Source organism: Chelonoidis abingdonii, chromosome 15 (assembly GCF_003597395.2).
Source record: "Chelonoidis abingdonii isolate Lonesome George chromosome 15, CheloAbing_2.0, whole genome shotgun sequence".
Taxonomy (NCBI): domain Eukaryota; kingdom Metazoa; phylum Chordata; order Testudines; family Testudinidae; genus Chelonoidis; species Chelonoidis abingdonii.
The window spans coordinates 25,764,789-25,789,655 of record NC_133783.1 but is presented as its reverse complement, the minus strand read 5'-3'; the positions used below and the strand labels follow the sequence as shown (position 1 = coordinate 25,789,655).

The 24,867-nt window shown below is 46.0% G+C and overlaps 2 protein-coding genes and 1 long non-coding RNA gene across 4 annotated transcripts in view; 1 reads left to right on the top strand and 2 right to left on the bottom strand.

Moving 5' to 3' along the window:
- SPOCK2 (SPARC (osteonectin), cwcv and kazal like domains proteoglycan 2) overlaps positions 1–9,156 on the top strand; it is a 53,536-nt gene extending 44,380 nt beyond the window's left edge. Inside the window, exons 6-10 of the mRNA XM_032783301.2 lie at positions 202–321; positions 4,823–5,041; positions 6,684–6,746; positions 7,344–7,481; positions 8,243–9,156. Of these exons, the coding sequence (XP_032639192.1) occupies positions 202–321; positions 4,823–5,041; positions 6,684–6,746; positions 7,344–7,481; positions 8,243–8,379 (677 nt within the window). The 3' untranslated portion in view covers positions 8,380–9,156. The remainder of the gene's footprint in view (positions 1–201; positions 322–4,822; positions 5,042–6,683; positions 6,747–7,343; positions 7,482–8,242) is intronic.
- A 96-nt stretch (positions 9,157–9,252) lies between these two features.
- Positions 9,253–24,867, bottom strand: part of TYSND1 (trypsin like peroxisomal matrix peptidase 1) — a 33,783-nt gene continuing 18,168 nt past the window's right edge. For both annotated transcript variants that reach the window (XM_032783295.2, XM_032783294.2), the window contains exon 5: positions 9,253–10,078. The gene's annotated coding sequence lies outside the window, so the exon portion shown is untranslated. The remainder of the gene's footprint in view (positions 10,079–24,867) is intronic.
- On the bottom strand, positions 20,393–21,160 carry LOC142047804 (uncharacterized). The gene is made up of 2 exons (XR_012657060.1): positions 20,705–21,160; positions 20,393–20,657 (listed from the first exon to the last, which is right to left on the bottom strand). It is a non-coding gene; the product is annotated as an uncharacterized LOC142047804 (long non-coding RNA).

Here is a 24,867-nt window from a genome sequence, read left to right as displayed (position 1 = left end):
CTTGTGACTATGACAACAGGCCTCCTCTATCACGATCCCCAGAAATGGTGGGTACATCTGTTTCCATGCTCGCGAAGCCACATTTGTGCCCCATGCTGGGTGTAACTACCCTAGCTATCCAAACCTGGCATCCATTTCCATCTTCCCAGCCCTTTCCGGCGGCTGGGATGCTTGTTTAATAGTTCGCCATTTAATTTCCAGAGACTTGTACCGGGCAGGACTTAGCAGACCTGGGAGACCGTCTGCGGGACTGGTTCCAGCTCCTACATGAGAACTCCAAGCAGAACAGTTCGGGAAACCCAGGGGCTAATCCAGTGAATGGTACGGAAACTGCAGATCTGTCATTTTTGGACACGCAAACCCCCCTCCCTCATATGGGAACAAAGGTCTGTAGAGTGATGGAGACTGTGCTCAGTGCAGTCAGGTCTGGTGCAGGTATTTCAGTTTGCTAAGTTCAGTGTCCATTAGTTCCATTCTTCCCGCCTCTGTGGCAGAGTGGGCTGAAATGCAGACCACGATTAATATGGTCTACGATTTCTCATATTGTGGCACTGCAGTTGAACCTTTGCCCCTTATAGCTCACTGCATAGCCACTATCCCACCATATACCTGCTAAGGTCCAGACACCTGCTTCTCTTGCCTCTTGTTGTTGTCACTAGTTTAATGGTCACACAGGCATATCTTTTATACAGTATCACCCTACCTCAAAAAGAACACAGCCAAAAAAGGAGGGTCCAGAGAAAGGCCATATAAATAATTAGACTTTCTTCCCCATAAGGGGGAAGCACATGGATTGGGATGATTTCCTTTAGAAAAGGGAAATAGAGGCGGCTGTTAGAGGTATATAATAAAGAAAATTAAATATGGTATAAAGAAGGTGAATCGGGTGCTACTATTTATTCATGTGTTTAGCTACGTATATGGCCCCCATTCATGTGCTATCTGAGCACCTCAGTCTGTGATATATTTCTCCTCACAACACCTCTATGAAGTAGCTGAGTGCTATTAACTCTGTTTTACAGACGGGGATTGAGGCACAGAAAGGGTAAATGACTTGCCCATAGCCACAAAGGAAGTCTGTGACACAACTGGAAGTTGAACCCCACTCTCAGACTAGACCCATAGCCCCGGCACACCCTTTCCCTCCACTGGCCCGTCCTTACTTTTTGACCTTTCTCATAATTCAAGAACAAGGGGGCTTTCAATTAAATGAAAAGGCAACAAATCTAAAACTCATAAAAATACATCCTTTTTTACACAACACCTAGTTAATCTGTGGAACTCACTGCCACAATGTATTTTGAAGAGAAGAACTTAGTAGGGCTCAAACAAGGAATAGACATTGAGCTATATAATCAGAATTTCCTCCATGGTTTCATTAACCAGGATAAAAATATAGAAGGGACATTAATCATCCTGCTTTGGGCCGTAAACCAGTCACTCCTGGGCATGCTTGCACTCGGCTTTTTTGCCCCAAATCTCCCACCTTTGCTTCCACCAGTCCAGCTCTCCTGGTTATAGTGACAGCGGGAGTGCTAGTGACAATGGGACTCCAGGCAGTCCCCAGTGTTTGAAGCATTCCATGGGCTAACTTTGCTTCTAACACATTTATGTGGCCCAGTGCTTCAACGTCTGTGTCTGCCAGAAACTTGTCTATGCCAGTGCTGCCAATAGTGGAACTGCATCAGGGCCACAGCCACAGTGGGTGAATTCCCTGATGCTGTCAGTGGTGACATGGGGCCAGATTCCTAGCTGGTGTAAATCAGTGTAGTACCCTTGACTTCAACAGAGCTATTCCAGTTTACATCAGCTGAGGGGCTGGGCCAAGAGTTGGGTATTGGATCTCCATTCCTTTATTCCTAAATCAGGCCTAATGCAAATAATGCGGTGTTTCCTCCCCAAAGGGAGCATAGATTATTGGACTGGGAGAGCAAAATTACCAGTGGCTTGGCACATGAATTCTGGAGTGTGCTTGCTGACATGTCTAAAAGGCTTTCAGGTGGGCTGTGGGAGTCCTATGCTGCAAGACGCATTCACTGATGACAGTGTTCTGAATTTCCAGTGGATCGTTCCATTCAGGACAGCTGTCTGACATGCCACGTATGTCCATCAGCATAAGATGTGTTTGACATGTTGGGTACCTTTTTCACAACATATGCCCTTAATCTAGATCAGCCGAGCTCAAATGAGACCTACTGATGTCATGTGCATTTTGGTGAGGGGCCTATGTGAGAGAGGCAGGCAGGGCTTGTGGTACGTGTGTGTGTGTCTTGATTCTCCACTGTGCCCATTCTCTGCTCAGGCACAGTGGAGAGGGAGTCTATCAGGGAGCCAATTGCAGCTTCTTAATTTTCAGTTGCTTGGCACCAGAATTAGTTAAAGCTGTAGGGGGTAGGATGCCTCAGGGACCTTCCACCTATGGAGAACTGGGCAAAACAGACCCGAACGCCTCTACTCCCCTTCCCCACCTGACACACTTCTCCTTCCCCTTACACTGGGGCAGAGGTTTCCAGTGCAAGAGACACAGTGGAGCTGACTGCTCTAGCTTTATTCTGGTGGAGAGTCCCCCTACACGCATCCAGGGGGAATCTCCATCTGTTTTACATTCACTTTGCACCGCATAGTGAACTTGGTGGCCAGAGAATCTGTCTCATAATCTCGGGGAGAGAACGTTGTCCCAGGATAAAGTCAATGTGGTACATAAATACCAAGATGAAGCTGGTTCATTTTCAGATAGGACCCATACCTTGTTGTTGGACAACCGTGTGCTGTGACCTTACGAGACCTCCTGCTGTAAGCAGGGTTGGATCAGGACTGAATTTGGCAGGGAAAACTCCAAAGAACATCTTGGTGCTACAGGAAGTGGGCCTGATATCCTTCCTTTTGAGTCAGTGCAGGACCAATGTTCTAGCATGGGGCTAGTTGGAAATTGGGTTCCTTGTGTTGCTGTTTTTAAGATCTCAAAAGCAGATGCCTGACCATATGTGGTTATTAAAGAGCCTTTTTGTAAGAATAGGCATGTCATCCCAGGAGTTCCAGTCAGGTTCCAGCCTGGATAATTTCATTCTGCCTACCTGAACTCTCTCTAGTTTCAGTGAGAAACTGAAATTCTAGGCTGAACTGCTGTGTAGTACTGCTGTGCTTTGCTAAACAGCTCCCATATTCCACTCTGGAAGCAGCCATATAAATCTCCTGTGACAATGTTCTATTGGAGCAGCAAAGAATCCTGTGGCACCTTAAAGACTAACAGACGTTTTGGAGCATGAGCTTTTGTGGGTGAATACCCACTTCATCAGATGCATGGCTCTATTGAAATGTCTTTATGATTCCAGTGAAGGGTGGCAATCAGACCATTTTATCTGATGGATTTTGGTGCAGTGGAGTAAATCTTACTGCATGTGCCATTATTAACCTGCTGCATTCTGGTTGGCTTTGAGACTATTCCAGTGGTATGTTATGGCCGATCCGAGGACCTACTATGCAGGTAAAAAGATGATAGTTTTTAATGCATGCAGAGCTTTTCTGAGTGGCTGAAAGATCCACTGAGTAACTTTTAGGATTGACTAAAGGTTGGCCATGCAGAAACCTGGCTGGTTGGGGTTGTAGCCATTATTGTTAGATACGCACTGGTCAGGCAGAATAACGAGAGAGGTCTCTGCATGGCCCATCAGCTCTGCCAATTGCTGTGAGCACAAGCAAGGCAAACGCTTCAGTGTGCCTATTAAAACGGAGTACCTCCCTGGTCCCGAAGCACGTGTGGGGTGTGAAGTGAGCTCAGTCAGGAGGAATCTGGTTAGTTTAAATGTCAGTGAACAAAAATCTCTGAGCTGATTGCTCCTTGGGGGGGAATTGATTTGATGAAATCAGCAGTAGGAACTGTGTTTGAGGCAGACATTTCTCTGCCACCCCTTCCCGTGAGTTTTCCTCCCTCAACTCTGATAATCAGAACCATGGGCCATGTTTGTTTTCTCCAGCTGCTAGGAAGTCCATCCAGAGCCAAACTGGCAGCTGCTTTGTACTGTCTGTGAATAGGGAAAGGGAAGCAGCGTTTGAAGACTGTTGCCCAGAGACACAGCCTAACAATCCTCTATGCTGTGCGGATCTATGCGTAGCTGGCAGGGATTACAGTTCACAACAGTGCAGGACTCTTCGGGTGAAGCGCTCAGACTCTGCAGAGCTCAGCTTTTATGCCCTGTGATCCTCCCTGTAGCTCTTCCTGACCTCCTTCACCCTGTATAAATGTGTCCTGCAGCAGAGATCCATTCAACCCCAATGTCATGGTTCCTTAGGCCACATCAATGTCATGGCCTCATGTCAGGGCACTGTCACAAGGTCAGGGCATTTCATCAGCCCTCAAAAGGAAGCATTTATGACAAAATTGGCCTGGTCTCTGAAAATAAAGGGTGCGTAGCAGCCTGTTTGCCCCAGTCTGGCACCTCATGCCAGCACACCATTCACTCTGGCACAGAAAGGACACAGCAAGGGGGTGCTGGTGAGAAGCAGCAGAAGCACTTCAGCTGATAAAGCCTAAATGATTTTGCAGACACTCTGACAAGGAAACCCTCTATCCCAGGACAGTCCCCAGTCTTCATTTTTCTCCTTTTTATTTTCTGTCCTGAATCCTGTGGTTATGCATACAATTCAGCCGGTGAGTTTTACCATTGCTAATAATCCATCCTTCCAGGAGATGCTGCCATCTGACAGTACCTGTGTGCATGGTGGTGGTGTGAGTGAGGGGATAAAGGCACTTTTGATTTGACTCTCACTCCTCTATCTCTGCTGTTCTCTCTCTTTCTCCTTCATTCCCTCCGTTTGTTCACAGTGCTGGACAAGAGCCTGGTGGCCAGTTGCAAGGATTCCATTGGCTGGATGTTTTCCAAGCTGGACACAAACAATGACCTTTTCCTGGACCAGACAGAGCTCGCAGCTATCAACCTAGACAAGTATGAGATTTGCATCCGGCCCTTCTTCAACTCCTGTGACACCTATAAGGACGGCCACGTCTCCACTGCCGAATGGTGCTTCTGTTTCTGGAGAGAAAGTGCGTCATCACCAGGTTTCCTTTAGAGAGAGCACTGTTTTGTATGGGCTTTTCAGTCAGCAATTCTATATGGCTATTCAAGAGTCAGTAACCTCACAAAATGTCTGCCCGCTTCTGTAAAGCCCCAGCTGGTTTGACTTTCTTAAGAAATCAGATTACAGAAGCTCTCTCCTACTGTGTCCCATTCCAGCAGCTAAGGTCACCTGGAGTCCCTCTGCTGTCAGGTCCCAGGACAGAAATCTCTAGGGCAGAGGTAGCCAACCTGAGCCAGAGAAGGAACCAGAATTTACCAATGTACATTGCCAAAGAGCCACAGTAATACCTCAGTAGCCCTTCATCAGCTCCCCTCCCGTCCCAGCGCCTCCCACTCACCGGCAGCCCTGCCAATCAGCACCTCTCCCTCCCTCCCTGCACCTCCCAATCTGCTGTTCTGTGGCATGCAGGAGGCTCTGGGGGTGAAGGGGGAGGAACAAGGGCATCGCAGGCTCAGGAGAGGGAGCGGGAAGGGGTGGAGTGGGGGCAGGACCTATGGGAGAGCCAGGGGTTGAACAGTGAGCTCCCCCTGGCACATTAGAAAGTTGGCGCCTGTAGCTCCAGCCCTGGAGTCGGTGCCTATACAAGGAGCCGCATATTAACTTCTGAAGAGCCACAGCTTGGCCACCCCTGTTCTAGGGTATTTTCAGAAAAGGCTCCTACCTTTTGTACTGAGTTCCTCTGACAGTTCACCTGAGGCAGGCTTTGGTCACATTCAGGGCCTAATGTAAGACACATCTGTTGAGACAGGCTGTTAACTGAATTTCAGGATGGCAGCATGGAGTGATTCACAGGCACTGATGGTAGATATTGCTCTAGCCCAGGGGTTCTCAAACTGGGGGTCGGGACCCCTCAGAGAGTTGCTAGGTTATTACATGGTGGGGGGGTTATGAGCTGTCAACCTCCACCCCAACTGCTTTTGCTGCCAGCATTTATAATGATGTTAAATATATTTTGAAGTGTTTTTAATTTACTAGGGGGGTCGCACTCAGAGACCTGCTGTGTGAAAGGGGTCACCAGTAAAAAGTTTGAGAGCCACTGCTCTAGCATTTGTCTTTTGACCACTTTCTGGTCAAAAAGCAGTGAGGCAGCCAGATGCCAGACAAAGGGCTGTGGTAATATATATACTGCTATAAATAGATATAAAGGGCAATAAAGAGCAGAATGTACTTAGAAAACAGTCACCCTACCTAACATTTCCATTGAAGTCCAATATGAGGACAGCCCTGCATTATACAATGAACTGGGTGAGGCACTGATGATGAATGGGAAGATCTTGACAGAAGAGCCACTTCTTCAGACTGTGTCATTCTAACAGAGTGAGACCGTGAGGAAGTTAACTAAGAACCTGCCTGTGTCCAAGGCTCTAGATTCCACAGGCTGGGGATGGGGAGGGGCTCCCTGATTAGCACATAAAGGAAGCTGGGAGGAGTGAGGTTGAGTGAGGAGACAGCTTGAGCAAACCTGGTTCTTCTGACCAGTTGAAGACGATCCTCATCCTTCGTTCACCACCAGTCCCCTGGCCACCTCTGGAGGAGGAGTCCTCCCTAAATAGAAACAGGCATGCGTGCTGAGATGCGCTAAGAGGTGTTTGTTTTGGGTATTACAGAGCCCCCCTGTCTCGTGGAGCTGGAAAGGATCCAGATCCAAGAAGCAGCAAAAAAGAAACCTGGTGAGTCATGAGCCATGCAGACTTCCCAGTAATGATGGATGGGATGGACTTCTCTCCCCTTGTAGCAGGATCTAGTCCTGGCACAGCTTCTGGCCCCTAGGCTTGGCATTGCTAACAATGTTGGGTTAATCATGGTTGTGAAGTTCTCTTGCCCTTCACATTCCTTCTGAGCAGAGTTGATATCGGCCTCAGCCCCTTTACCTCCCTGTAGTTGAGATATTACCCACCTCAGAATACCAGTATGATATTTCTCATTGTGATGCTTTCGATGTTACTCTTGAGTTACTGTTGGACTCATCTGAGACCTTGTTATAAGATGTATGCAGCTGTGACATTCTTGCTTCGTGAGCTCTTCCCCTGAACTTCTGATAAATGCACTCCGTGACTTGCCCCTTTGTGCGTGCTCCTGGTATTTCACCTTCGTGTGAGGCAGCGTCCACTGCAGGTTGCTGGATTTCTGAGACATTTGTTCAGTAACTCTTTTTAGAACAGCTGAGTCCATCTCCATGTTTCAAATGCAGCAGTAGCTGTTATACTGTACATTTCCTGTTCTCACACTGGGCCCAATTTTGGAGACTCCTGTCATTTTTTCCCCAGGTATTTTCATTCCAAGCTGTGATGAGGATGGATACTACAGGAAGATGCAGTGTGACCAGAGCAGTGGGGAGTGCTGGTGTGTTGACCAGCTTGGCATGGAGCTGACAGGAACACGGATACGTGGAAACCCAGATTGTGGTAAGGACACGGGAGGGAGGAGAGGGAAGTATTCATGTCCATCTGACTTGACAATGAATGAGCATTGCATCACAGAGGAGCAGCTTTGGCTGCGCTGTTGCTTCAAGAAGAGGGAAGTGACTATCACTGGAGCCATGTAGAGCAAGTACGCCTGCAAAGCCTGCACCCAAAGGGCCACCAGCGCTTATGCCTTAATGTTAATAACTCAGGAAATTTGGATTTGGATTCGGATTCATAGATGTTTAAGGCCACAAGGCCCCTTGTGATCACCTATCCTGGCCTGCATAGCACAGGCCATAGGGCCTCCTCCAATGATTCCTGCATTGAGCCCAACAGATGTGAGGTTAGGTCATAGCAAATGAAAACAAACCTCATCCTAATCCCTAAAGGATGTTCATTTACATTGTAAAACCATTTCCCACTTTGGCACAGTTTGTCCTGACCAGAGGATGGTGCTTGAGGAGTACCTCAGATTGGGATAGCAGGGATGTTACTGGTGAGGACAGGGGTACACTGGGAGAGCTGTGTCAAGGCCTGGCACTGGGATAGAAGGGCCACTGCTGGGGAAGAATGGGTTGCATTGTTAGAACTGGGCAGGGCTGAGTTTGCAAACATTCATCTGTGGATATGTCTACCCTAGACATCCCCAAGCTACCTTTAATCTAGCTGGCTCCCTCTCTCAGCCTAGAGCAGAATGTTGTGAGGTACGCTGGGCTCCCAACTGAGTGATTTCCCTAACTCGCGCTGTCTTCTTGTTGTAGATGACATAGTTGGGTTCTCGGGGGATTTTGGGAGTGGCGTTGGATGGGAGGATGAGGAAGAGAAAGAGACTGAGGAAGCTGGAGAAGAGGCTGAAGAAGAGGAGGGAGAGGCAGACGATGGAGGCTACATATGGTAGAAGCGGAGAAGAGCACAGTTTGGTCGGGATGCTGGCAGCAAGGTGTGACAGCAGGCAAACTCGAAGGACATGAGCAGCTTAATGAGATGATCAGGAAACACAGTTGAATGTAACTTATATAGCAGAAAAAGTGTGTGTGCGCATGTATGTGTGTGTGGATGCTTGGGGTGCTATTTACAATGCCCCAGGGACACCCTGCGTTCTCCCAATACAGCTGAAAACACCACTGTAGCAAAGCAAAAGCAGTCTGCAGTGTTGGTTCAGTTGGGGTTTTTTGTTCCACTTTCAGGTCTGTACTGATAAATATTTCAGCCCATGGGCACATACCCCCTAGTGTGCACATGCTCACACATACCCATACCCATATTCACAGCCATGAGTAAAAAACACCCACCAGTAATTAATACCTTGTTATAGAAATCTGGCTGCTGAACTAGCTCACCATTGACTTTAGCAGTTGCACACTGCAAACACCTTGGAAAATCACAGGAGCATTTCCCAGTCTGCACTGTAGCACAGGCACTGCCATGGTTTGAATGACAGGCTGTTCCAGTGTGCAGTCCTTCACTCGCCTAAAGTTTAGGTGAAGAATTGTACTGCCACAGTCCAAATGCAGGGCTGTACCCAGTGTGGGTGAGACAGAATTGTCCTTGGGCCTGTTTGAGATTTCTGTTTCTTGGGGAAAATTAACCTATAAGGATATTGCATCTTGCTGTTGAAAGCAGTGCTCTAGTGGTAGGTCAATGACTGTTGGGCACCTGTGACTTGCTCAGCTACCTTAAAACCAAAAGGGGTATTGAAGCTTTTTGCCAAACAGATTGGTCATGAATTAATTCTGCATCTTCTAGTGGCACAGAAAAGGGGATCAGACACTTAGACTTGCAGACCATTTTAATCATGGAGTAAAGTTTTGATCAATGATTTTAATAACCTTTTTGACCTTGCATGATGGAAAAAACAAACTGCATTGACAGGCTCATTACAATAAGAGCCCAAGAAAACCTGTTCTGTACCCACTTTTTTCCCATCCATCCCCTGATGTCCAGTGCCAGCTTCTGGTAGTCAGAGGTTTAGGGACACTCAGAGCTTGGGGGTGTGTCCTTGACCATCTTGGCTAAGAGCCAATAATGGTCTTAGAGAAAGCATACCTTGCAGCTGGTACACGCGGGACAAAGCATGACCTAACAGGCTCAGATAAGCACATGCTGTCCTATGCAAACCCAAAAGCTTGGCTGGAACCTGACTCAGACTGGTAGTGCCCAAAAGCCATTGCTATATGATACTCATTAATGGGGCTAGGTGAAATATATTGGTGGTGTCAGGTCCATTTATTCGGGATTGAGCGGGGAGGGGAAGAGGAGGGTTCAATGACAGTGTGTGATCACATAGATTGCAGCTTTGTCTTGTCCAAAGTATTGATTAGAATTTTGTGTGTGTGTGTAAGCGAGATGTGTTGTGGGCTTCAGAAAACTCCTTCCAGTGTTCTACACTTTGCAAAGCTGGGAGCTGCTCAGACCAGTAAAACTGGCTATAAGGCTGCCCATTCAGCTTCTTGAAACCATGGAGTAATTGCAGCCACAATTTCCATTATCAGTACTAGAAAGCCTCCATGTTGCAGAAGATGAGTTGAAGGACTAGTGGCAACATCGCTCCAGTTCGCATCTTTCCCTGTTCGTGGGAGTATTCTGCCACCTTCACCCTGCCAGAAAAGGGAAACAAAGTCTGAAAAGTCAGTTTCTTTGTAAGATGTAGAACACTTTCCTTCTGCTCCAGGAGACAATGCACTTATTGAATATGAACAATGCACGTACCAGTGTTTTTTGTCATTGCTCTCTCTGGAAAGCACCTAGTTTCTTTCTATTCAGTTTGTGTGCCCATCACAGGGTTGGGCTGAGGTATTTTTGGTTGCTTTTGAATGTTCTGTTAGTCACTGGACAATTGAGACGCTCTGATGAGCTGGAAAAGCCAATGCTTTAGGTTTTAATACAGAAGAACCAGTTCCCCAAGAACATGTATTTAAAGGCAGGAAGAGTAGGTTAGTGGGGCATAGGAAGCAACTTGGTGAGGAGCATGGGGATACAGTGCAACTGAAGATGAAGACAGACCTGAAAATGACATTCCTTCAGTGAAAGAAAAGCCATCTCTCCACTCGCAGACCAGCCACCTACCCCCTATTTTCAGTGCAGCCTCCATGATCGCAAACTGGGTGTCTGCTCTTGACTTAAGAAGGTTGGGGGGCTTTTTTTGATGGAGATACTTATAGCACGCACGCGCGCACACACACACACACACAGCTTAATCCTATTCCCATGACATCATTGTAAATTTTGCCAGGGACTTAACTGGAAGCTGGATTAGACCCAAGCTATGTTAATTTCAGTTTGATGGACTGGCCCCCAGCAATCAGATGTGTGGCCCTGTGGGCATATAGGCATGTGCCTTGAAAGCCTGTGCATGTGTGTGCAGTGTAAACATGCCCCAGTGCAGTGAGAGAGTGTGGGGTAAAACAGCAGCAGCCAGCTTGGCTTACGTTGGGTATTCCAGATCTTATGTGACATTAGGTCTAAAAGGCTGAACCAGAAGCTCAATTTGCTACAGCATATTCTTAAAAAAAAATTTTTTTAAATCTAAAATCCCAGTAAACCCAAGTAACGTGCTTGCAATGATCCCATATTAGAAAACACTGTTATGTAGCCAGCTGTGATGATAAATGCACCTTGCTGTGCGGAACGCTTTACATTTCCTTCCACCCAATCTCTCTCTAATAAATACACACAGACAGCTTATCCCCCTTTATTCAGCTATTTCTCCTGATCTTCTGAGGAAAGAATAATTGACCATGACCGACGAGGGGACACTGTAGTTGAATGTGCCACTCCCGAAAGGGATGACCTTCTCAGTCAGTGCGCTACTTGAACTGTTCTGTTTTTCTTAGCGTTTGTGTTTTGTATTGGATTTTTTTCAGCATCACCTCACAAGGCATAACACACACTTGACCTTTCATTCAAAAAGCTCACTTTTACATCCCACCTGTTGTCACTGCCTTTTGGGGCTGTTCTGGTCTCTTTTGTTTGCTTCATGCCTGCTTGTCTCTCGTACTGGATTTGCTTCCAGTTGTGCATGTTTAATAACCTGTAAATATGTTTTTGAATCAAAGAAGCAATTTTCTAATCCCGATGCGCTCTAGCCATGTAGAGCCCCTCCTTCCCCTGAGATGGTGGAGCTTGCCTCTGAGTTTTGGACAGTTATTGAGGCACTGGTGTCCTTCAACCAGGCTCAAGGCTGCAGTGGTTGTGCTAGGATTCAGTTCAGCAGTGAAAAGCTCCACTGGAGGTGTTTGCCTCCGCTAAGAGGCCTATGTTGCTGCAGAGGTCAGCGCATCCAAAATATAAACAAAGGAACAAACACACAAATCATTTGTAGCCCTTTGCTTTCCAGAGCTCTACCTCCCTGCTAATGTGTACACAAGGTATTAACAACAGGCATGCCCTCCCTGCTGTATTTACAACCAGGAAAAATTACAACAACCTGTGTGTTCAGATTCTTGTTTAATTGACACCACCACCATTCCCATAGGAATCAGCTGTGATATCATTTAGCAAGCAGCTTGACCATCACACCTGCCCACATAGTAAGCAGTTGTGCTAGCACATGTGTCATTGGCAGGAGGGGAGTTAGCAGAGGAAATGTCTAGCTACACTTGTTAATGTTTTGTTTTTTCTTAAGACTGAACTAAGCCATTGGAATATCCATGACTGGCCTTCTGAGCCTGTGGCTAGTGCTCTTCACTGCTGTGCAGGAGACCTAGCTTCCATTCCTGGTCCTGGTTCTCAGCCCCAGAGATGGCAGGGGCTAGGAGGGCACTGGAAGAACCAGGCTCAGACTCTGAGCAGAAGAGGAAGGGCCTTGCACTGCACTGCAGCACACACCCTCTTCCCCCCTGGAAAAGTAGGAATGGGATAGCTGGACATGGAAAAGAGTCTTAGCCTTCTGGTCAAGGTAAATAGAATGAGAGGTGGGATCTCGGACGATGCAAAGTGGGCAGATGGAATCCTAAGGCACGTAGAGGGCACTGGCTCAGCTGTAGGCTTTTCAAGTGTGGCTGATCATTCTCTGTGTTTTCGCATTCAAGCTTCCTGTGGATCTTTCCATACACTTCTCTTTTACTATGGAACTGGCCTGTCTCTACAAAATGTAGTGCCATGGCTTTAAACCTTTTATCCATCTCTTTCGCTCTTCTCCTCCAAACTGGCGTTTAGCTCACTGGCGCTTGAGAGCTATGTATATTAAAACCACTAATAGATAAGTATTTTGAAGGTGTTCAAAACATGTTCATTTTGTTTTTTAATTATATGCTTAATGAAAGAAACTGACTAACAAAGTTCAGAGAGGAACAACAGCGTCTAGCCTGAAATATATTAAAATGTCTTATGTGCAATAACTTTGAACTTAGAGTTAAGAATCGTGTTCAAGTGCTTGGATTTCAGTTTGTATATTTAAGTGCTGAAATTGTATCTCTCAGTAATTTTAGATGTTAATCCAAACCAAGTGTTAGAATGTATGTGTGCATTTGATGGGCACTAGCGCACCAAGCATTTCAATTCTTAGGGCCCCCTTTCCCCAGCTGTTACACTCCTGTCCTGCTTCACAAGGCCGCCAGGGAAAGCTGTTTCACATTGTCTGTCTCTGCCTGGTACTTAACCTAAGGAAACAAGTACACACGCCAAGAAATGAAATCGTTATTTTTTAAAAAATAAATAAAAATTTATAAACACTCTCTTTCCCCTCCTACCCCAGTGCCGTCATCTCTGTTTTAAAAGACTCGGGCTGGAGTGTGAATGCAAAATGGCAACTGACAGCCAGCAGGGGAGACTCAAGTTATCCATCTGTTCCAGAGGTAGCGTGCTGAGCTCCGGGGAGGGGGAAGGAAGGGAAGTGTCTTAAATTGCGCCTGTTGCCAGACAGCTCTTGCAAGAGTTGAGACAATGCCTCTCAGCCAGAAAAGGGTTGGCCGGAGTGCAAAGTCCTGAAAGCAGATGCTACAGAATTAGGGCCAATCCTGTAGAGCTGCAAAAAAGAAGAGGAAGGACCCTTCAGGTTAAAAATGGCTACATTAGAGCTCTTTCTCATCAGCATCTTACCCAATTTGGAGTCAGCTTACCACTTGTTAGCCAAGGCTGGTGGAGATGAGTGGTATTGCAGGCAGGCTTCAACATTAAAAGTGTTGGCCCAGGGCTGCTCAATATATAGACAGAGTGCATGCTTGTTGCTAATTGTGAACGTCCCAGGTAGAGAGCTACTCTAGCAAAGCTTTTAAGGCATTTCAGAGTTACGGGGAAGAAGTGACAACTCTTCACTGGTCTGGACTGCACTCCACTCCACAATGTGACAGCAGGTTATTCCACTATGGGGAATTCCACCTTCCTCTGAAGCATGGGGTGCTGGCCATTGTCAAAAATTAGACACGTGGCTAGATGGACTACTGCTCTGATCTGGTAGAAAAATTCTCCTGTGCCCAAGTAATGCAAATGCCTCCCATTTTGAGCAATCAGGCCCCACTCCATGTTGAGTATGGGGCATATTCCTGTTAACGTCTTTAAATAAGTGAGTACCTCTTCTTTCCCCTATCTGCAACCATGTGTAGTCAAGGTGTTGCCGGTTCTGAGCGGAAGAACTTGTTCCTCCTCTCCTAGCCTTGCTCCCAGTAAGTGTCGAAAAGGCAAGTCAGGGCTTTTTTACACAGACACATTGAAGCTTATTTGGGGAAATTCCCTTTAAAGTGCAGCTGAACAAATGCACCTGGCTTAGCAAGATGCAACCTTACCTATGGCAGCAGTCATCAGCCAGCATTAAATCAAATCCCACCTCTCCACCCTTCCTTTTTTTCAGAAATCTCACCCTCAGAAAGCATTGCGGCACTCACCCGAGAGGAACAGTTCTGCTTTCTCAGGCTATTCCAATGCCAAAAGGATCTCTAGCTACAAAAATGTACTGTAGTTTTGCACCCATAGGGCAAACTCGCCTAAAAAGTACAGTATAATTAGCCACACTAATATAGCACGGTGTCATACTGCCAGCACCTGCATGATGCCACATGAGAGCAGCCAGGCTTGTGGTAATCGGTGCATGATGTGCTAGTGAGAGTGCAGCCATGTCCTGCCAGCTTGCAGCTGCATATAGACTAGTAAATATGCTTCCTAGAAAATAGAAAACCAGCAGCAAGATAGGAAAGTCAGCTAGTAACTGCTTCTCTGTCCCTGGAGCACTGACAGCCTGTCAGATTCTACTGTGTCTATCCAGCTGACATGAACCCAAGCCCTGTGGTGCTGCTAGACAGCCTCATGCCAAACCAGCCAAGAGAAAGCCAGAGAAGCTAGACATAGCTCTTCTCAGTAACAGCTGAGATTCAGGTCCTATCGCCCAGTCCCTGTTACTGACTTAGCAGCTGATTTACTGGAACTTTTCTGGCTAGTTTCCTATAGCTACTGAAAACACAACACAAAAAAATCAAATATTGTCAGCTGGGCTGGCAGTCCCCGGCACTGAGGCATTTGTCTTGAGCAGATGGATGGTGATTTGGGATCAGACTTGTGCATTTTCCATCAGAGCTGTTGCCACTGGGTAGTAACATTCAAATTCACTGATCCCACTCCCACTTAAATCAATGGCACAAGACACAGTGACCTATATGGTGGAGAAGTATGTACTTCGTGCATTAGCTTTTTTGCACTGGAGACCCAGGAGAAAATCCTACATTTAGGCACCAGTGAAAAAAAAATCCAGTTTTGATTTGCATCCTACTCTTCATTTCTACCCTTCATAAAACCACAAGACAAGTGGCAGCTTCTGCTCAGGAGCGATCCAAGTAGGAATAGCAGAAGCAGGGCATGACAGAAATGCATTGCCACAAGTGGGGAAAAAGTCTCAACACAAGAACAAGGGGACAATCAGTGAAATTGAAAAGGCTGAAAATTCAAAACTTATAAAAGGAATTTTTTTTCCACCTGCATGTAATTAGACTGTGACACTGAGACTAAGCATTTAGCAAAATTCAAAAAAGGAAGTGGCTGCTTAGATGGATAACAAGAACATCCAGTTAGACTGATGCTAACAAAAGAGTTATGGAAGCAATATAAAAACCTCATGCTCCAGGGCTGAAGATAATATTAGATGTTAGGATGAGACTTTCCTGTGGGGCAGATAGTCCACATCTGCCTAGTGTGGGGTTTCTTAACCTCCCTCTGCAACATCTGGTACTAGCTGCCATTAGAAACAGGATGCTGGACTATGTGGACCTTAGTCTGAGCCAGTCTAGCAATTCCTATACAATATAAGCTTGCACAACACCTACCTGAGCTGATACTATCAGCCTTTGATTTCATGAGGGATTTTGCTGTAGGATGGTTAGATGCTTGTCACAGGAAGCCATTCAAATATCAAATAAAATAATAGCCAAGCAGAAAACGAACTCAAAATTAAACCTGCTCTGACAAGCACAGGCTATTTACAGTCTCTCTCTGCTCTGAATCTAATTCCATCTCCTGCCTCCTGCTGCATGAGGCTATGACATCTGCAATACGACTCATGAAGAGAAACACAAAGCAAAGTTGGCAGCACAGTGAATCCCATCAAGTACATAAATCAGGGAAGGTGCAAGGAGGAGGGATACAGGATTTTATAGTAACGAAGGAAAGTCTGTGTCAGATCCTTGGGGTGAGAGGAGCTCTGACAGGCTGGAATGGCAGAAGACAGCTTTGTGGAAATGCAGTGCAAACTTAACTTAACACTGCTCACAGACCCATAGAGCATGCTACTGTTCATTTTTCTGAGTGGCACGGCATGATTTCATGCAGTCACTGCAGAGTACTCAGCCTGGTAGGTTCAGCTCTTGTTTCCTTGGCAACTCATTCTTATTTCAATACAGTGGTCAAATACTAAGCGGAGCTTCCCATTCCTAAAGTGAACTAATCAGTCCTTCTAGCTCTACCCCCTAGGCAGCAGCAACAGTAATTGATGCTCTATATACTTTGCTTACATGGGTAGGTCTCACTTATTAGCACTTAGTCTGTGCTGGACCTTTATATATTCAAATGCTGGATATTTACTCTCATGCTCCCAGCCTCATAAAACACTATAAAGAATGTCGGATTCACGCTACTAAACTCATAACCAAATTACTGGGTGATCATGGCCTAGTTGCCTAACCTTATGCCCAATCAGTTCAAAAAGGGGGATAATACTGAGGGGGTTTCATGTAAAATGCTGGAAATGAAAAGTGGTGCAGACATGCTAACTACTATAAACTTGCATCATTATTACTACCCATTTATTTAAAGGGGCACTGTGGAGAGATTATATGGTTTAATCTTCAAACTTTGAAGTGGCTTAAGCAAACCCCTGCAAAGGCACTCACTGCAGAATAAGAGTTGCTACATGGGGACCTAGTAAGGAATAGCTATTTCACAATAACTATTCTGGATTATTTCCCCATATAGACAAGCCCTAAAACTTCTAACTTTTAGAAACAAAAATGCTCATCTGATTTTAAGAGAAGACTCACCAATGGATTGGTGGCTCAAGGCTAAGTGAAAGCCAAACTTAGGCCTTGAACATCTTGACTGTTTCTTTAAAAAGAGAAAACACGATTCTCAAATGTGATGCCAAGATACATTGTGCTGCTATGCAGGGACTGTGAGATAAGGATGAACCTCTTTATTCCCAAACTCCTAGCAGAGAGCAGCATAAGCTCCCCTCTTCCAACCCCATCCCTAGAAACCACTGCTTTTGTAAGCCTTTCCAGTGTGCCTGCTAGTTGTTCCTTCACCTGCACCACTATCTTGTGTAGCACAAACATCCAATTTAGACTATGGTGATTCTCAGGAGTGCTAAGTGCCCGTAAGTCCAGCTGAGCTCCATGGATGCTGGGACTTAGGTACTGCAAGGCTGAGCAGTGAAAGCGTTTGGAACAAGGGGACTGGACCCAGGGTCTCCCACCTCCCCGGAGGGTGCCCTAACCGCTGGGTATAGAGTCATTCTCACAGTCTCTCTCTCTCTCTGGCACAATGACTATTTAAATATTTCACCACAGTGGAAGAGTCACTTGAGCCAGAGACAAAGGGAGAATGACTCTGTAGTCCAGTGGTTAGAGCACCCATGCAGGAGACCCTGCCTCCAGTCCCCTTGCTCCAATGACACTCTCATTATTGACTCACAGTGGAGCAGCTTTAACAGGAGAGAACTTTACATCAAAATATCCCATTTGCTCAGCTGTTCGAGCACTTTTCTGCGAGGTGGGAATTTAACCTGGGTCTCCCACATCCCAGATGAGTCTGACTCTTAGTGTAATGATTAGATCAAAGTGCTGAATACCAGCATCTCCTCAGGTTGGAGTTTGAATGGGACTGATCTGGTAGGTGGCCTCTGAGTACTTGTACCACATCAGACCCTGCATGCACTTGGCAGAATGTCTATCTTCCTCCAACTTGTGAATTGTTCTGCGGCTTGAGAGAGGCATCCAGCCATCAAACAGCAGGCAGCAGTGTGCATGCCCAGGGCTGGAACACAGATACCAAGGACCTTTTACCTGAAAATTTAAGTGCCAACTGAGTTTAAATACCTACAAGGTTCAGCAGGAGTTTTGCAGGTTGCAGAGGAGCCAAAACTCAGACTGAGGTGCCTAAGTATGGGATTTAGACACCTACGTACCTTTACTGGCCCTGGGTCTAGAGTAAATAAGCACAGGAACCTTGTTCATCCAGGAATTTGTGAAGCACTGTGTGTTCTTATGCTGCTCTCTGAACAGAAACATGGGAGCATCTCTATGGGTGGAGATGGTTGGTGCATGGCCTCATTGCCTCTCTGATCTCCAGTCTACCCAAAATGACAGCTAACATCAGCTGCTTCTCTTTGCCTCCTTCACTAATGTCCTCTCCTCTTCAGCCTCATAGTTACTGCCTTTATTCTCCACTACCTCACCCCATATGCAGTCCCACCCTTCACCAGAGTGGAAACACTACCAGGCTGACTCTATACTTTATGCCCACTTTGCACAGGTGAAAACAATCACACACAATGCAAGGCAATGGAGAGGAAGGCTTTATTGCATCAGGTTTAAAGCTCCCACCTGCCTTCTCATCAGTCCTTGTCTTCACCTGCTCATACACCCTGTGCCCTCATCTCCTGAGTGCTTCCTTCCACTCCAGCATTATGTCTTTACTTCCTCACTTCCTCTGAGCCACAGCTCCACCTTCTCATCCTTCCAGTAGCTCCTTAACACCCATTTGGCTCATGGTCGATTAGGATTGTAACTGCTCCATTTTATGTGTCTGTTCACATCTGCCCCCACAATTGTATTTCGGAACAAGGACCACAGCTACTTGTGTGTCTGTAAAAAGCCATGTCCAACTAGAACACTCTGAGTAATAAACAACAACCAGTTTTGTGTGCAGCAAAGTGTGTTTATGGGAGCATGTATATGATACAAGGGTGTGTGTTTGTGCACTTCTGTATGCACTAATGTGACCAAAAGTGAACAAGCAAATCTATGTTTGTGCAGACTTATGTTTATATAAGTGGCACATGCTTATTAATAAATTCAGTGGCTCTGATACTTAATCTGTTCCTGAAGTTATTCTAGTCCTCCTCCTGGCTTCACTAATGATTGTAGGGGAAATCACTTGTGATGCAATAAAGAACAGATTCTGGTTCAGGTGGGAAATAAACAGCAGGAGCAGATGGATTCAAGAAACAAAGAGCCCATTTTCATGCAAATATTCTTAGCAATTAAAAACTAAGGAAAGAGACGAAAAGAAAAATGATGTCATTATCTCCAACCAAAACGGTGTTCAAAGTTCTGCATGAAGTGCTGATGGTTCTTTGCCAGGAGAGAAGCTACTCATCTTCTTTGGAGAACAAGGACATGCAAAATAATTAATTAACAGAGGAAATGCTACCTGGCACCAGGGATAGCTTCTTCAGTAATTACGGCAATTTCCCAAACCTGTGTTGTGTTGAATTAGAAATATTTAACTAAGTGTTTCTCCCTCAGCAGAGTTCATGTCATGTCGGCCAGGGTGCAGCTTCCTTTGCCCCTGACAGAGTCAGCCCTGAGAGGAACTAATGAACTGTTTGCATTTCTTTTGTTGCTGAAAATGCAAGGAGGAAGCTAATGTGGGTTTGTAAAAAATTGCCTTTTCTCTCTCTCTCTCTCAGTAGTACACCAGCTCACTTGAGCCTGGTCAGATGCCCTCTGCCACTCCAGTTGTGCCCTCAAGACCAATCCCACATCCTTTTTATCTACAGGGAAGCACTATGGTAGACAGAGCACAGGAGACCTGAGTTCTGGCTCTACCCTGGCCTTGCTGTGAGAACTTGGGCAAACCCCCTCATCCCTTTATATGTGAGTCTGTTAGAACAGGGCTTTACACAACACTGGCATCTACAGCTGAAAAGCCTTTTATGAAGGGCTGGGAAGGGCTACTATTAACATAGGGGCACTTGAGAGAGCAGAAGAATCTTACATAAGCAAAGCACTATTGGCCTGACTTGGAGAGAGGATGGCTTTAGCGTACATAGTATATGGCACTATTAGTGTCATTTAGTTACAACTATGAAATACACAGCTTAAAATAGATCTGGAAAACACTGCAGAGAAGGACATATAGGAGTATCCATGAGCCTGTTCTCTGTGCTACAATAAAAGTACCGGGCTGTCAGGAGAGCAGCTCTGGTGTGTCAGTTACAGCACCTACATTTAAAACATGGGTGTGGAATTTGATCCCTATTTGAAAGATGTATCTTTGGAGGGATGGCTATATTCTAGCCCCACCCCTCCAAACTAGAGACTACCAGTACAAGAATGGGTGTAGTTACCTGCTCAGAGTTAGCCTCTCACACTGCACAAGTCTGGTGCCAGGAGGCTGGCAGAGCAAAATTATAATGTCTTGAGGGGAAGAGTATGTGATACTATAGTACCTTGATCAGAGCACAGCCGGGAGAGCAGACAAGGAACAGAAAAAGGCAACACTATTGTTTAATTCATCTCTCTCACTTATTGGAGTGGCTTTAGTTACAATTTTCTTACCAGTGCAGCATCCAGCCACCTGCATGCTGGCAAAGCCATCACGCAGCTTCTCCTGTAGGCTGACAGCCGTTGATCCTTTCTTATAGCCCTTGCCCTTGCTGCTCTGAAGGACTGAACCAAGACTGATCCAATAGGGGAACTCCTGCACTAAGCTCCTTGGGAAAAATACGTCTACTACAGTTGAGGGCAGCTGCACCTTTGTTTCCCTCGGTGGGCCAACAAGAGCACCACTCAGGCTTCCACCTTCACAGCCACTCCCTTCTCACTGGGGTATTTCCAGGCTGTGCAGTTCCCTGCCTTCACCTTGTTATTCCCAGCAGAGACAGGCTGCCCAAGCACACCTGCTTGCTTTCTCTTTAGAGACGATGAACAGGTACAGTTACAAGATACCATGCGGCACTTTCTATGCAAGCCTACTATATTCTTAAAGTAAAAGCACTACAGAGAAAAAACACACTAAATACAAAAGAAGAACCTACATGCATGGTAATAAGCTTATGAGAGTTCACCCCAAACCCTACCTGGATTCTGGCAGAAACACTCCCTCAAATCGTCACCCAAGGGGATTCTTTGTACACCTCTATCCTGATATAATGCGGTCCAATATAACGCAAATTCGGATATAGTGCAGTAAAGCAGCGCTCCAGGGAATGGCACTGCTTTACTGCGTTATATCTGAATTAGCGTTACCGCAAGCGATTCCTCTGCGCCCGCCCATTACTTGCTGCAGCCCTCCCTGGGGCCTCCCCAGCCCAGCTCACCCCCACTCCACCTCCTCCCACGAGCATGCTGCAGCTCTGCTTCTCCTCCCTCCCAGGCTTGCTGAGCCAATCAGCTGTTTGACACAGCAAGCCTGGAAGGGGGGAGGGGGAGAAGCGGTGCGGGGGTGACACACTCGGGAGGAGGCGGAAGCAGAGCGGAGATGAGCTGGGGCAGGGAGCGGTTCCTCTCCCTACACCGATATAATGCGGCGTCACCTATAACAGTGAGATTTTTTGGCTCCTGAGGATTGCATTATATCAGGGTACAGGTGTAGTTACAAGTTCACCACAGCTTCAACTCAGAACAAGCAACCAGTCTTATGAGGCTTCAATAGGCCCAGTCCTGCCAACCCTTCCCAAAGGATTGGAGCCTGCTGTGGCTCACTGATCCTGTCTGTTTGCTGGATCAGGAAAAAGGCCCTGAGGCAGTTTTAAAAAAATCCTTTCTTTGTCTGATGGTCCCTGGGAAATCTAGTATGAACTAGTCTATGTGACAGGTTTCAGAGTGGTAACCACGTTAGTCTGTATCAGCAAAATTAATTAAGAGACCATGTGGCACCTTAGAGACTAACAAATTTATTTGGGCATAAGCTTTCATAGGCTAAAACCCACTTCAGATTCATGGAGTGAAAAATACCATAAGAAGAATATATATATATTATAGTCTATGTGAGCTTCTCCAAGGGGTGGCTTCAAACGGCTGGTAACAGAGAAAGTATAGTAGCATTCCCCTCCTTCTGGAGAAGACATACAATTCCACAACAACATATACACAAGTTCATGCTGAATACAATGGCCCTCCAAAGGTATTAAACCTAATTCAACAGGGTATAACTTTAATTAAGTTCATCCAGGATTTTACAGGAAATTGTCATTCTTCCTGTCTCTGTACCCTTGAGTCCTGCGTTCCCAGCCAGGATCTGATGATCAGATGCTTGGCCACCAACATGCCAATTCACTTTCAAGAGGCAGTGCTTAGACCATGTCATTCAAAACTCTGCATATGGACAGTGTGATGCGTAACGTGTATGCATCAGAGAGGAGAGATGGTGTGTGCATTTTATCCCGCACCAAACCCCAGCCTAGCAAGGGTGTGGGGTTTTTTGGCACCTACTGAAGGTTAGAGTAGTTCAAGGGCTATCATTCACCAGTGATTCTAGGACCTGGTCTACACTGGGGGTGGGGTGGGGTGGGTGGGTGTTGATGTAAGATATGCAACTTCAGCTATGGGAATATCATAGCTGAAGTCGATGTATCTTATTTTGACTTACCCCCCGTCATAAATAGATAGCTAAGGGTTAATGTTTCTTTTACCTGTAAAGGGTTAACAAGGGGAACCAATCAGGAAACCGGATTTTTCAAAGTGAGGGAGGGAACTTCTGGGTTTTTTCTGTCTTTGTTCTGTCTGTTTTGTTTCTCTCGGCTATGAGGGAAGAGTTTTTTGTTTTTTTTTTTTTTTTATCTCAGGCTCTTCTACCCTTCTGTTACCAAGTTGTGAGTACAAAAGGAAAAGCAATAGGGTTATATTGTATTTTGTAATTTACATGTGTGTATCTTGCTGGAATGTTTCAATTGGATATCTTTTTGAATCAGACTGTTTATTCCTATTTTCTCTTAAGCAATAGCCCTGTATATGTCATCTGATGCAGAGTTATATGTTTATGTCTTTTCTTTCTTTTTTATATAAAGCTGTCCTTTTTAAATCCTGTTTGAGGTTTTTCTGGTTAAGGCTAAGGAACGAAGGGAGGGGGAAAAATCTCTTTGTGTTTAGCTGACTAGGGTTTGAATGAAAAGCCTCAGGGGAGGAAAGAGGGGGGAAGGTAAATTGCCCTCTCTGTTTGCTTCAGGAGTTTAAGTACAGTATCGCCGATAACCCAGGGAGGGGAGAGCTGGGGATGAGGTAAAGAAGGAGACAAGGGGGAGTTTACTTTCCCTTTGTTGTGAGACTCAGTCTCTGAGTTTGGGAGTCTCTCCAGAGAGGTTTGGGAGACCAGAAGGGGCCAAAACCCTGGAAATTTTGGATGGTGGCAGCGAGGATCAGATCCAAGCTGGTAATTAAGCTTGGGGGGAGTTTCATGCTAAGCACCCAGAATTTTGGACGCTAAGGTCCAGATTTGGGACAGAGGCTTATTAGCACCATCGTCCTCACGGCACGGAATTGACGGCCATGGCTCCCCCATCAACTCTGCTTCCGCCACTCGCCCTGGCGGAGCTCCAGCAGGGCCGTCCTTAGGATGTATTGGTGCCCCTAGGCAGGATATTATACTGGTGCCCCTGGGCCTGTCTTGCTCTTAGCAACGAAACATAAGCTTACAGTATTGAAAACTTGCCACATGCATGTTATTAAAACCAGTTTAACTTAGTTAAGCAGCACTGTACTGCTGATGGACTAGCACTAAAGAAGTAGCACTATGGAAAAAATTCTGATTGACAGAATGATGCAGAATATATATTTTAAAATTTATCAACATTTTATTGGAAATTTAAATTAGGAGGTAATTGAAACATAGTATTAGTTTTTAATTAAAAGCAATCTTTCTGGCTTTTTTGGCTGCAAAATCAGTAATAATGTCATTGTATGACAAAGACAAAGTGATGTCTTGTTCAGTTGAAAGAATAGCAAGACCAGTCAAGTGTTCCTGACTCACTGTAGAGCGGAGATAGTTTTTAATGAGCTTTAGTTTTGAGAAACTCCATTCTCCTGATGCTACTGTTTACAGGAATTGTCAGTAGAATATGAGTGGCAATATACACAGGATATATGTCAACAAGTTTGCTGGTATGAATAAACTATACAATCTCCATCATCGATTTTGCACGTGGCAACAACTTAATTCTTTGTACAGTTCAAGTCCATTTAAATCAACACGATCACCATGCTTCAGGAGGTTCGCTAGGTCAGGGGTTTCCAACATGGTGCCAGTGGGCGCCATGGCACCTGCAGGGGCCTCTCAGTGCACTCGTGTACTGGCCAGAGGATGAGCATCTGCTGAAATGCTGCCGAAATTCGGCGGCATTTCGGTGCTGACGCCTCTGGATGACATCGTTTGCCGCCGAAAGTAGTGTCATCCAGAGATGTCGCCACTGAAATGCCGCCAAATTTCGGCAGCATTTCAGTGGATGCTTGTCCGCCACCAGGGTCCTTTGTCTGGCACCTGCCAGGCGAAAAAAGTTGGGGACCACTGGTCTAGGTTCTTGCACTTTGTCATTGGTTGCTCTTGTTTTCCTATTTTGTTGAATTTAGTCCTGTTCAACCTGCCTAGCAGCTGAGTGAATGGAACCCCAGGCCGACAGCGGGTTGAGTGGCTCAGCTGGGGTCTCAGACACCGGTCTGCTCAGCCCGCTGCCAGCCTGAGGTTTCTTAGGGATCCCCAGGCCAGCAGTGGGTGTTGAGTGGGGCTGGCGGCCAGGACCCCAGATGGCAATGGGGCAGCAGCCGGAACCCCACAGCAGTGGCGGACTGAGCCGCTCAGTTCACCACTGCGTACCATCAAAAATCAGCTCAAGTGCCACCTTTGGCACACTAGTCGTAGGTTGCTGACCCCTGCTCTATACACTAGTAAGGAGGGCTCTACAATTGTTGGAGGGCTCTATTTAGCAATAACGGGGCTATAGGAAAGTCAGTCAACACTTTTTGTTTCTCTG